The sequence below is a fragment of the Cydia strobilella genome, chromosome 6, assembly GCF_947568885.1.
Source record: "Cydia strobilella chromosome 6, ilCydStro3.1, whole genome shotgun sequence".
Lineage (NCBI taxonomy): Eukaryota > Metazoa > Arthropoda > Insecta > Lepidoptera > Tortricidae > Cydia > Cydia strobilella.
In genome coordinates, this window is record NC_086046.1 from 9,370,600 (window position 1) to 9,383,622 (window position 13,023).

Sequence of the window (13,023 nt, forward strand, 5' to 3'; positions counted from 1 at the left end):
CCTAAATCCTCACCGAAATCATGGACAAAAATACTGCAACCACAGAACAAGTAACAAAATGCATTTTCAGCAATAACCCACATGAAAAAAACTCACAAAAAACTAAATAAACACAGGTTGTCCAACCTAACATACTTCAAAAACTATTCTAGACATATGTATGAGCGTTAGGAGCAAAGCTGACTACATGGATTAAAGCGATTAAAAACATAGCTTAATCTTTTTTTTTGACAGCGATTGACTGTCACTCTGACATGCGCGGCTCCGGCTCGGGCGGCGCATGAAGTTAAAAGTGTATTTAAAAATGTTGTTTTTCTATTAAATAATGATAAATAGGTGATTTTTTAATCTCTAAATAATATAGTGAACCAACAAATTACTTAGATAACAATGGGCGACAAAGGCAGTGACTGGGACAAAGGGTTACGGGAGCCAGTAAAAACTTTAGAGGTTAGTGTGTTTACTAATTTTTTTTTGTTACTGATATTATTTGAGATCGTCGATATAATTATGTAATAAGAATTGGATTTATGTTTTACTTAACGACCTATGATACTCTCAAACATATATTGCTTAACAAGAGTATGCTATGGTTTGATGTATGTATTTATTATTTCAGGACAAATGGAAGTTGGTTCCATCTTTCCTACAAGTAAAAGGTCTCGTAAAACAACACATCGATTCCTTCAATTACTTCATCAATGTAGAGATCAAGAAAATAGTCCAGGCCAATGAAAAGGTGTTTTGTGACTCTGATCCATTGTTTTATGTTAAATATCTCAATGCTTATGTTGGCACCCCAGACCTGGAGGAAGGATTTAATGTTACCAAACCCACAACTCCTCACGAATGTCGGCTTAGAGATATGACATATTCAGCACCAATCACTGTTGACATAGAGTATATTAGAGGAAATCAGAGGGTGATTAAAAACAAACAGCTGATTGGCAGGTTGGTATTTTGAAATTAAGTAAAGTACTATTTATTTTGTGAAGCTTTATTTAGTGCTTTAACTGATAGAGTATTTCACATGTATAAATGTAGCTAGAAGTCACGGTTTAGAATTTTGTCCATGTATAAAGTTTTAAAATTACTTAAACATGTGCTGACAGTAGGTATGTTGTCAGGTGGAGTACTTGTAAGCTTAACTACGCTTAACCCGAGTACTATCAGCAAACATGTTAAACTTGCATTGAAAAAGGACAATGATGTTTATAATTACAGTAGTTTTTCTGCAACATAGTGTTTTATTTCTACTTCTTAATGTACAGCTACTTTTGTATTTATTTTAAGCAATGACAAACTGTTGATTTTGAAATTGAGATGAACCCCTTTTTTTCAGAATGCCTCTTATGTTGAGATCATCAAACTGTGTACTGACTAATAAATCTGACATTGAATTAGCCCAATTAAATGAATGCCCTCATGACCCCGGCGGCTACTTCATTATTAGAGGTATTTATTATTACCACATTTCATTTTATTTACTAATTGAAAACTAAGTTTTACTGTCTAGCTTAATATATACCTTACCATGATTGCTGTGGCAATTAATGTAAAACATTCTTCTCATTGCATCTTTTGGCCCAGTACTGCAGTTAATATGTGAACATACCTATAACACAACTTTGGGATCAACAAATCAAATTATAATTATTTTTCTCAAACATGCTATGTAATATTGATATTACGTTCTTTATATTAGGCTGGGAAGTATCACGTTTCAGGCGCGGCTAGACGAGAGGTCTGTAATGAAATTTCATACAAAGTTGCAGGCCTAGGCCGGGAAGTGGCTTTTTTTTTTAATTTCTATTTCACATATAATTGTGGCACAGCATCATGGCATTCAGCCATTAAAAAATAACTATAAGCAATATTTGCTTTTTGGTTCGTTTATGACATTCTGCTAATACGCCTATTAAAAAAAAAATATTTTTTTTAACCTGACTTGGGCTCTATGGCACTAGGGCTATTAGAGCGGTAGGACTGTGTGGGGGGATGGTAGCCTGGGGAAATCCAGGACCCTATATTAATCGTTTGAGAAAAGCACTATACATACATCGGCGTGAAAACGGGTTGTCGGCCTCATAACTATCCGGCCTCACTACGTTCGGCCGTATATTCTATTCGGCCGGCAACCCCTTCCTTCCCGGCCTCTGTAGTAATGTACTATTATTAAATATTTTGGAGGCCTTCACCACTGGAGGGCTTCATCACTTTTTCTTTAATATATGACATCAATTTCTGTTTATAATACCTATAACATTTGTTCATGTCAACTTGTCCAAAATTAAGAGATGTGTAATAATTTTTTTTTCTAAGGTCAAGAAAAGGTAATATTGATTCAGGAGCAGTTGTCTAGAAACAGAATGATAGTAGATGAGTTTAAAGGGGCCATACAGTGTCAAGTTACAAGTTCTACTCATGAGAAGAAAACTAGAACTATTGTCATATTGAAAAACACCAAGTATGTCTTGAGACATAATGCCCTATCAGATGTAAGTAATTTTTCTAATTATATTAAACCATACACTTGAAAATAGAGTTTTTTAAATATTATTTTGTACTACACGGGTGCATAATTATGGGTGTTTATACTAGAGATTTTATTATTTAAGTTTATAGAAACAATAATCAGTGTATACAGTTGCATTTAATTTGATTATACCAAAGATATATGTATGTAACTCCGTATAACATAAGTAGAGTCTAAGGAAAAAACGTGCCTCAGTTAATCAAGACAAATGTATGCTAAAATAGATGGCACACACCTTTGGCCTAATTTTGGGGGGTAAATGACAAAATTAAAAAGTTACATATCAAATGAAAGAGCTCTTAGTGAGAATATCAAATATATTGTTTTTATAATTTTAGGATAAACTATTTAGAAGTTATTCAAGAAAATAGGCAAAAAATTACCATCCCCCCCCCTCTTTATCTCCGAAACTAATGTCTACAATTTTGAAAAACAATAAACAAAATAGATCTTTACCTATAGATTACAGGAAACCCTATTAGAAATGTGCAGTCAAGCGTGAGTCGGACTTAATTACTTAGTTTTTGATCCGACCCCTACAGGTTTTTTAAAGACATTTCACTCACGTTTCACATAAAAAATACATTGTTGAAATTGTGTAATGTATGGAACCCTTCTATCGAGTCCAACTCGCACTTGGCCCGTTTTTCATTTTTAGTTTTCATCCTGTGTCAAAAGATGGCAGTAAATTTACTGTGACAATAACCCTCTTTACAGTCTATACACTCTATTACTGTAATCAAAGAGGATATAATGGGATGGATTTAAAACTAAAAATGAAGATTTATAAAAATACGATAAGATGTATTTAAATATGGATAAATGATTTTTTTTATTTGAAATAATTATTTTTATATGATTTTGACGTTCTTTCACTGATATGCGTTAAAATTGTTAAATAACAAACGAAACCATCAACGCCCTCTATACGAGAGTAGGCCAAAAATAGTGGCGATATCTGATCGAGAATCAAATTTTCGTGATTTTTTTTCGAGGCACGTTTTTTCCTTAGACTGTGTCCATCTATTACGGAGTTATATCTATCTTTGCTGTAATTAACGGCCTCATTCGTCTTGCCAATTATTGTATTTTTAGGGTTCCGTAGCCAAATGGCAAAAAACGGAACCCTTATAGATTCGTCATGTCTGTCTGTCTGTCCGTCCGTATGTCACAGGCACTTTTCTCTGAAACTATACTGTTGAAACTTGGTAAGTAGATGTATTCTGTGAACCGCATTAAGATTTTCACACAAAAATAGAAAAAAAAAACAATATATTTTGGGGGTTCCCTATACTTGGAACTGAAACTCATTTCTTTTTTGTCAAACCTATACGTGTGGGGTATCTATGGATAGGTCTTTAAAAATGATATTGAGGTTTCTAATATCATTTTTTTCTAAACTGAATATTTTGTGCGAGAGACACTTCCAAAGTGGTAAAATGTGTCCCCCCCCCCCTGTAACTTCTAAAATAAGAGAATGATAAAACTTAAAAAATATGATGTAAGTACATTACTATGCAAACTTCCACCGAAAATTGGTTTGAACGAGATCTAGTAAGTAGTTTTTTTTTAATACGTCATAAATTTTAAACCGTAAATTGCGGTTTCACTCATGTTACACATAAAAAATACATTGTTAAAATTATGTATTGTACGGAACCCTCGGTGCGCGAGTCCGACTCGCACTTGGCCGGTTTTATTTTCCTTCTATTGTATCTTCCTAAATAATGCATGTTAGATAATAAGTAATATAATGCCAAATAGCACGTAAGGTTTATCTGTTAGTGCTGTCTGATTGATATAAATAAATAAACAAACAAACAAATATTCTCTTTAGTTAGTTAGCTAAGTTATCTCTTCTCACCTTACCTCCTCATCCTCAAGTTTTAATTAAATTAGTTTTAATTATATGGTTTATATGTATATGCATTTTTTTAAAAATTGCAACTACATTTAAACAAAATAAAGTTTTACTTCAAAATGATACCCAGTTGTCACCATAGTAAATTAATTAATTATAACTTATTTTAATTTAATTTCAGGACATCCCCATTGCGGTTGCTTTCAAAGCTATGGGTATTTGCAGTGACCAAGAGATAATGCAACTAGTGGGCACTGATGACACAACTGTTAAGAAAATGGCACCTTGCATCATGGATTGCCACAATATAAAGATATTTACGCAAAATCAGGCACTTGCTTACATTGGCAGCAAATTGAGAGTAAAAAGGTTGTACTCATAGAAAATACTCTTACAATATAAATAATATAAACTGTACTATGGTCACAAGTTCCATTTACCTTTAAATGTTTTCTGAGTCGTAATTAAATGATCCATGCAGGCTTTTTAGGCGAAATAAGCAACTCCAGTGACCCACCTGTATAAATATAAGGTGCGTTGGGATAAGATTGAAAGGGTTTTTCATGCGGGGTAAGATGAAAAGTCGCCCGTAATGCTTCGGCATACGGACGATTTTTTTCTTACCCCTCATGAAAAACCCTTTCAACCTTACCCCAACGCACCTTAGTGCCTTTTGAACGGCACGCCTATCATGTGTATTCTTACCTATTCACGAAGGTAGATATTGGGCCGTAGCCGCGCGCTTCAGTTGATTCTTTGGCGGTCTAAGCGATAACCCAACCAACACTTAAGAAAAAACACCTATAAAACAAAAATCGTATCATGAGTATCTCCTGCGAGCACTCTGTAGAAGTTTAACTTACCGGTTTATTTAATTTTACACTTTAGAAACTGCATTGTGTTTTAAATAATTTCTTTTGTACTTGCAGATTTCAAACGGCAAATTCTAAATCCCGAACGCCGATCGACGAAGCGCGGGACCTATTGGCTACAACCATCTTAGCTCATGTGGCCGTAGAAAACTTCAATTTCTATGTCAAAGCCATTTATCTTGCTATCATGGTTAAACGCGTCATTGAGGCAGAAACCAACAAGGCGTCCATTGATGATCCCGACTATTATGGAAACAAGAGGCTCGAGTTAGCTGGCTCCTTATTAGCTCTTATGTTTGAGGATCTGTTTAAAAGATTTAATTGGGAGTTGAAGTCTATTGCTGACAAAATAATACCAAAAGTAAAAGCGGCGCCGTTTGATGTTGTAAAACATATGCGACCAGATTTGATAGCTAACGGATTGTTTGCGGCGATTTCTAGCGTAAGACACACATTTTTTATTGTCATAATTAAGTTGAAGGGTTGGAGTGATTTGTGGGATCATTTAAAAACAATGTCTGTATATTTTGGAGTACAAATTTTAGTCGTTCTTTTCTGTTTCAGTTTTGTTAGTTATTGAACTTCATAATCAATATTTTTTTAGGGTAACTGGACAATCAAACGATTCAAAATGGAAAGACATGGCGTAACCCAAGTACTCAGTCGCCTAAGCTACATATCAGCCCTTGGCATGATGACAAGAGTCAACTCGCAATTCGAGAAAACCAGAAAAGTCTCTGGACCGCGGTCTCTACAACCTTCTCAATGGGGCATGTTGTGCCCGTCTGATACCCCTGAAGGGGAAGCCTGTGGTCTTGTCAAGAATTTAGCTCTGATGACGCATATTACGACTGAGTGCTCTGAGCACCCTATAGCGAGACTTGCTTGTAATGCTGGCGTAGAAGACGTCAGACTCTTGGGCGGTGAGGAAATAAATCATCCGGCTAATTATTTGGTGTTTCTGAACGGTAAGTCAGTCCAAAATGGTTTTTTGTCTTGTCTCCTTTTGTAAGCTATGGGGTATACAAAGTCGTCTAGTTTCCCAAGGCGTTGAAGGCTACTTGCAATGGGGACTAATATTGTGGCATAGTGACACCCTTGGTTTGCCGTATCGCATTTACCGTGCAATCCTATAGGTAAGTTCGTGACGGGTTCTGAACCCAGTAGGCTAGGCCTAGGTAATGAGGTAACTTTCGCCTAAGCGAAGGTATGAAGTAAGTAAATAAGATAAAATGGATCCGGCCTTCACCACTGGAGGGCTTCGTCACTTTTTCTTTAATATATGACAATGTAATAGATACAGTTTTTAATAAAATGGATAATTAATATAATGATACCGCAAGTAACAAGTGCTCGTGTTTAATTTCCAGGTAACATCCTAGGAGTTTCAAGACAATACAAGAAACTTATCAAAGTCTTCCGAATGTTCAGAAGACGCGGTCTCATCTCAGCTTTCGTGTCTATTTACCCAAACCACAACCAGAGGACGGTTTATATTTGCAGCGACGGCGGCAGGCTGTGCCGGCCTTACATTATAGTCGAGAAAGGGCACCCTTTAGTACAACAACATCATATAAAAGAGCTCAATCGTGGTATAAGAAAGTTTCAAGATTTCCTCAATGATGGTCTTATCGAGTATCTGGATGTGAATGAAGAGAACGACAGTCATATAGCTACGGAAGAGGCGGAGATCGATCCGTATGTGACGACGCATTTGGAGATCGAACCGTTCACGATATTGGGCGTGTGCGCGGGCCTAGTGCCCTACCCGCATCACAACCAGAGTCCGAGGAACACTTATCAGTGTGCTATGGGGAAACAAGCTATGGGTAAGTACTACTTGTGTTTATGCGTCACTTTTAATCTTTAGGTAAATTAGGGTATGGTCAAGAAATAAGCGCTGGTGGCCTAGCGGTAAGAGCGTGCGACTTGCAATCCGGAGGTCCCGGGTTCAAACCCCGGCTCGTACCAATGAGTTTTTCGGAACTTATGTACGAAATATCATTTGATATTTACCAGTCGCTTTTCGGTGAAGTAAAACATCGTGAGGAAACTGGACTAATCCCAAAAAGGCCTAGGCCTAGTGCCTCTGGGTTGGAAGCTCAGATGGCAGTCCCTTTCGTAAAAAACTAGTGCCTACGCCAATTCTTGAGATTAGTTGCCAAGGGGACCCCAGGCTCCCATGAGCCCTGGCAAAGTGCCGGGACAACGCGAGGAAGAAGAAGGAGGGTATAGTCAAGAAGATGATTATATTTGACTACCAGTGCCACCTCATTCCCGTCAAAAAATGGATAGGCTGTACTATTTAAAGTAAGCTGTGATTATGTCTTGACCCTTATTTGGCTGTTTTTTATTCTAAGGAATCAACTTGGCTTGGACTGGTCTTGCTTGAGTCATCTTAAAAAAATACTTAGTTAGTTTACAAGAAGTTTATATTTAATTGCTGAATTAGCCCTTAGTGCATTTAATAAAAAAATATTTGTTTTAATTTGAACTTTACTAGCGAGCAATAGAGTTGAGTATTAAACTGCCATATATATCTTTGTATGCACTAGAGGCTTAAGGCACTTATTATCCAGAATAAGTGCATTTTAAATCTATAATTTGTATTTTCAGGCACAATTGGATACAATCAGAAAAATAGAATCGACACCCTCATGTACAACTTGGTATATCCACAATGTCCAATGGTAAAAACGAAAACTATAGAGTTGACACACTTTGACAAGCTGCCCGCCGGCCAGAACGCCACCGTGGCCGTCATGAGTTACAGCGGCTACGATATCGAAGACGCCTTGATCCTAAACAGAGCTTCGATCGACAGAGGATATGGCCGGTGTCTCGTTTACAAAAGTGCCAAAACAACAATGAAAAGATACAGTAACCAGACCTCGGACAGGATCTTAGGACCTTCCAGAGACGCAACTACAGGAAAAGTTATCAGAGCGCATGAAATTCTGGATTCCGATGGCATCGCCGCGCCGGGAGAGATGGTCGAGAACAGACAAGTTCTAATCAACAAACAAATGCCTCCAGCAACCATAAATCCAGTGAATCAAGGCCAGCCCCAGCAAGTCGAATATAAAGACGTTCCTATTACATATAAGGGGCCAGTCGAGTCCTATATAGAGAAAGTGATGGTATCTTCAAACTCCGAAGAAGCTTTCCTCATTAAAATTTTGCTGCGGCAAACTAGAGTGCCAGAAATTGGAGATAAGTTCAGTTCCAGGCACGGACAGAAAGGTGTTACAGGTCTGATCGTGCAACAGGAAGATATGCCATTTAACGATCGTGGAATCTGTCCCGACATGATAATGAACCCGCATGGGTTCCCTTCCAGAATGACAGTCGGAAAAACCATTGAATTGCTTGCTGGAAAAGCCGGATTGATGGAAGGCAAATTCCACTACGGTTTGTATTGTTATTAAAATTATCTTGCTATTGCTGAGTGAACTCGTTGATCAAAGAAAATTAACGCCTGTTCACGTAAAGTCAGTCATACAATAACCTCTTGATTGTCTTTTGTAGGTACCGCTTTTGGTGGTTCTAAAGTGCGAGATGTTTGCCAAGAGCTGGAGAAACATGGGTTTAACTTTCACGGGAAAGACATTTTCTACTCAGGTTTAACTGGGGAACTTCTTGAGGCGTACATTTACTCGGGACCGGTAAGTCTTGCATTTTTAATCTAAGGATCATAAGATTCATAAGTCACCTGCATAAAAAGGTATTGGTATTAGGTACCCAATAGGTACCACATTGACCGAGTCATGTGGTTTTGTTTGTTTAAATTTAGAGAAAAGGAACAAAACATAGTTTACTTTTTTAAACCGTACTGGTTTTAAATGGACACTATCGGAAGTTATTATAGGATCGTATTAGTTTGTATATTGCTTTGCTCAACCTTAATAGTAGCCGTAATACGGTTCAAATATGGTTAGTCAAAAATCTTCAGAACACGGTCTTGCTATATAATGAAAGGTCCTTGATTAGTATACACAATTAGCGCGATGCGTCGCTATATTTAGGATGCGTGGGCATCCTTCTTTAGAATACTTACTAACATTTTTTATATTTTTATCTAATCCTGTACCTATTTACACTGATTAAGGTTTTACACATTGATTAAATACCATAAGGAATAGGAGAGGCAAGATGTTAGGACACCTAATACGAAACGACAACTTTTTCCTAAACATCCTGGAAGGCAAAATTGAAAAGACTAGAGGCAGTGGAAAGCCTAGAATCACATATCTGAGCCAAGTAAAAGAGAATGCATCGTACGAGCAAATCAAAAGCTGGCTCAGGAAAGAAAGAACTGGCAATTACTCCACCGACAAGAGCAAAGCTCTTATGATGATGAAGAAGGTTTTAAGCGAAACTTTAGGTAAACATTAGTATAGAACTAGTGATGTACCGACTATTGATTTGGCCGACTACTCGGCGCTCGGATGGCCGATTAGTCGGCCAAATCCATAATTCATTATTTCTCTTTAAAGTTTACATTAAAAATTACCTACCTACTGTAATACTATTAATATTGTACAACTACATAATAGTTATTGTACTGACTGCGACGACATACATACTTTTTTGATATTTCGACAATTCCTGTCCTAGGTTTGCCCTAGTTTGACATCTCTTTTTTGTGTGTGACATTGTTCATTTATTTATTGATTATATATTTTTCTTTTAATAGTAGCCGTAATACGGTTCAAATATGGTTAGTCAAAAATCTTCAGAACACGGTCTTGCTATATAATGAAAGGTCCTTGACTAGTATACACAATTAGCGCAATGCGTCGCTATATTTAGGATGCGTGGGCATCCTTCTTTAGAATACTTACTAACATTTTTTATATTTTTATCTAATCCTGTACCTATTTACACTGATTAAGGTTTTACACATTGATTAAATACCATAAGGAATAGGAGAGGCAAGATGTTAGGACACCTAATACGAAACGACAACTTTTTCCTAAACATCCTGGAAGGCAAAATTGAAAAGACTAGAGGCAGTGGAAAGCCTAGAATCACATATCTGAGCCAAGTAAAAGAGAATGCATCGTACGAGCAAATCAAAAGCTGGCTCAGGAAAGAAAGAACTGGCAATTACTCCACCGACAAGAGCAAAGCTCTTATGATGATGAAGAAGGTTTTAAGCGAAACTTTAGGTAAACATTAGTATAGAACTAGTGATGTACCGACTATTGATTTGGCCGACTACTCGGCGCTCGGATGGCCGATTAGTCGGCCAAATCCATAATTCATTATTTCTCTTTAAAGTTTACATTAAAAATTACCTACCTACTGTAATACTATTAATATTGTACAACTACATAATAGTTATTGTACTGACTGCGACGACATACATACTTTTTTGATATTTCGACAATTCCTGTCCTAGGTTTGCCCTAGTTTGACATCTCTTTTTTGTGTGTGACATTGTTCATTTATTTATTGATTATATATTTTTCTTTTAATAATTTACTTCATAAATTGTTGTTTTTGCTGTTTCAATTTGAAGTTGACGATCTTTTAGTGAAAACATTTTGTTGCTGGTATCCTTTTGTGTAAAGAACTATGTCTTTTTCTTTAAGAAAATTAATGAATCTATATTTTTATCTACTCCCTAGACATAAGTTGAATATAATAATATGAACAAAAATATTCGTATGCACCCTTAATAGGTATAAAGTAGAATTTTATTATTTTTGAGTAAAATGGGTATTCACCATTTGATAAATATTTGCTGTTTATTTGGTTTATGTCTGGTATGGTTTTCTGTAAGTAATAATAGGCCGACTAATCGGCCGTTTTGGCCGACTACAAATGTGGCCGGATAGTCGGCTTTCCCGACTAGTCGGCTCGGTACATCCCTATATAGAACCGTTCCATTTAGTTGTCGAAAGTGTCGTTGTAGGTATACTATCAGAAGCTGAAGCACATGGTGCAGGACAAGATGCACGCGCGCGCTCGCGGGCCGCGCGCCGTGCTGACGCGGCAGCCCACGGAGGGCCGCTCTCGCGACGGCGGCCTGCGGCTCGGCGAGATGGAGCGCGACTGTCTCATCGGATACGGCGCTAGGTATGTATAGTATGTGAAGCACATGGTGCAGGACAAGGTGCACGCGCGCCGTGCTGACGCGGCAGCCCACGGAGGGCCGCTCCCGCGACGGCGGCCTGCGGCTCGGCGAGACGGAGCGCGACTGTCTCATCTGTGCATAAAAAACATATCTGGAGTATCTAGAAGCTGAAACAGACAGGTTCTTTAGATCGCCCGCGCAGATCGTTCATCAACCTTAAGACATAGCAGCGCCTATGAACGATGTCACTTTGTGCCATTCAAGATCCTTTTCTAGCAATATTAAGCAGTTCAAGGATCAGAAACTAACTTCTAGTTCGGTCTAGGCGAGTTTCATTAGATCCGCGCGTATCCATATTGACAGTTTGTTTGAAAACTATTGACTTATATATTACTTCGTAAAGACGGGCCTTGAGATCACTACCAGTTCGTTGGTGCGCATGTTCGCTCGGCATTATATGAAAGGCTTATCCTTACTTTTGAAATCTTTGTTTAAAAACTCAGCTCTAGACATAATATATTAACGCCATCGTTTTACCTTCCAGCATGCTGTTAATGGAGCGCCTAATGCTAGCGTCGGACGCGTTCAGCGCCGACATCTGCGGCGGCTGCGGGCGCCTCGCGTCGCGCGCGTGGTGCCACGCCTGCCGCTCCTCGGCCGCCGTCTCCACTGTAGAGATGCCCTACGCTTGTAAACTACTGTTCCAAGAACTGGCCTCTATGAACATTGTGCCTAAACTTACGCTTAAGAAATACTGTTAATTTGTATGGAATACAAATATGTATTAAGTAAATTCTTAGTTTTATTTAACCCTTTGTAAGGCAGAGGGAATATATTTCCCACCTGATTTTGAACTTTATTTTAAAGCGATAGGGTTCAATTCTGCATAATTTCTGAACCGTTATGCCTTATAAAGCCTGAACCTAACCTTAATTAGCCTCATGCATTAAGTTTATATTTGAACGAAATATGTTTTATTCGGATGTTTGTTACCGTTATATCATGTTACAAATGCATTTCTGTTTTTAAATTACCATTTAATTACTTAAAATTATAAATAAAAAGTACAAAAATTTGCCCGCGAAAAGCTAGTGAGCGAAACGCTCGAAACGCCACGTGACGTCACGCGTTCGACAGATTAGTGTCATTAGTAGCAAACGTCAGTTGGGCCGCTCAACGTGGGACGTCATCGCGCTCTGTCGAATTCGCGCCAAAAATTATGAGCGTTTCAACCGCTCAAAAATTTTCAACATTTTAAATATTTTTTAATAAAATAATGTTAAGGTTTACAAAAGTATTTTTATCATTTCCGGTGTTCCAACGATATAAATTATGAATCCAAAAATAAAAATAAATTCATGCATGGAGCTAATTGCCACGAGTGTCACGCCTGCCGCTCCTTGGCCGCCGTCTCCATTACTGTAGAGATGCCCTGCGCTTCCAAACTACTATTTCCAATCAATTGAAACTACATTTCCTTTCGTTGCCTTAACTTGCCTTTTTTATATGATTATATATGTATATATGTATGTATGTATATATATATATATATATATATACATATATATGGGTATACATTTATTGTATTTGTATGTATATATGATTTTCAAGTTTATAAATTGTTAATTTATATGTATATCGGCACTACCCATTCAAAGTTGTAATACTTAAC

General features: G+C 37.5%; 1 protein-coding gene across 1 annotated transcript; it reads left to right on the top strand.

Annotated features, from left to right (window-relative positions):
* Positions 1-268: 268 nt before the first annotated feature.
* Positions 269-12,144, top strand: LOC134742359 (DNA-directed RNA polymerase III subunit RPC2). The gene is made up of 12 exons (XM_063675441.1): positions 269-450; positions 620-951; positions 1,343-1,455; positions 2,323-2,498; positions 4,579-4,766; positions 5,327-5,711; positions 5,874-6,237; positions 6,640-7,098; positions 7,886-8,680; positions 8,798-8,934; positions 11,190-11,353; positions 11,896-12,144. The coding sequence occupies exons 1-12, from the start codon at positions 391-393 to the stop codon at positions 12,110-12,112; spliced, it is 3,390 nt and encodes a 1,129-aa protein (XP_063531511.1). The 5' UTR covers positions 269-390; the 3' UTR covers positions 12,113-12,144.
* Positions 12,145-13,023: the final 879 nt, after the last annotated feature.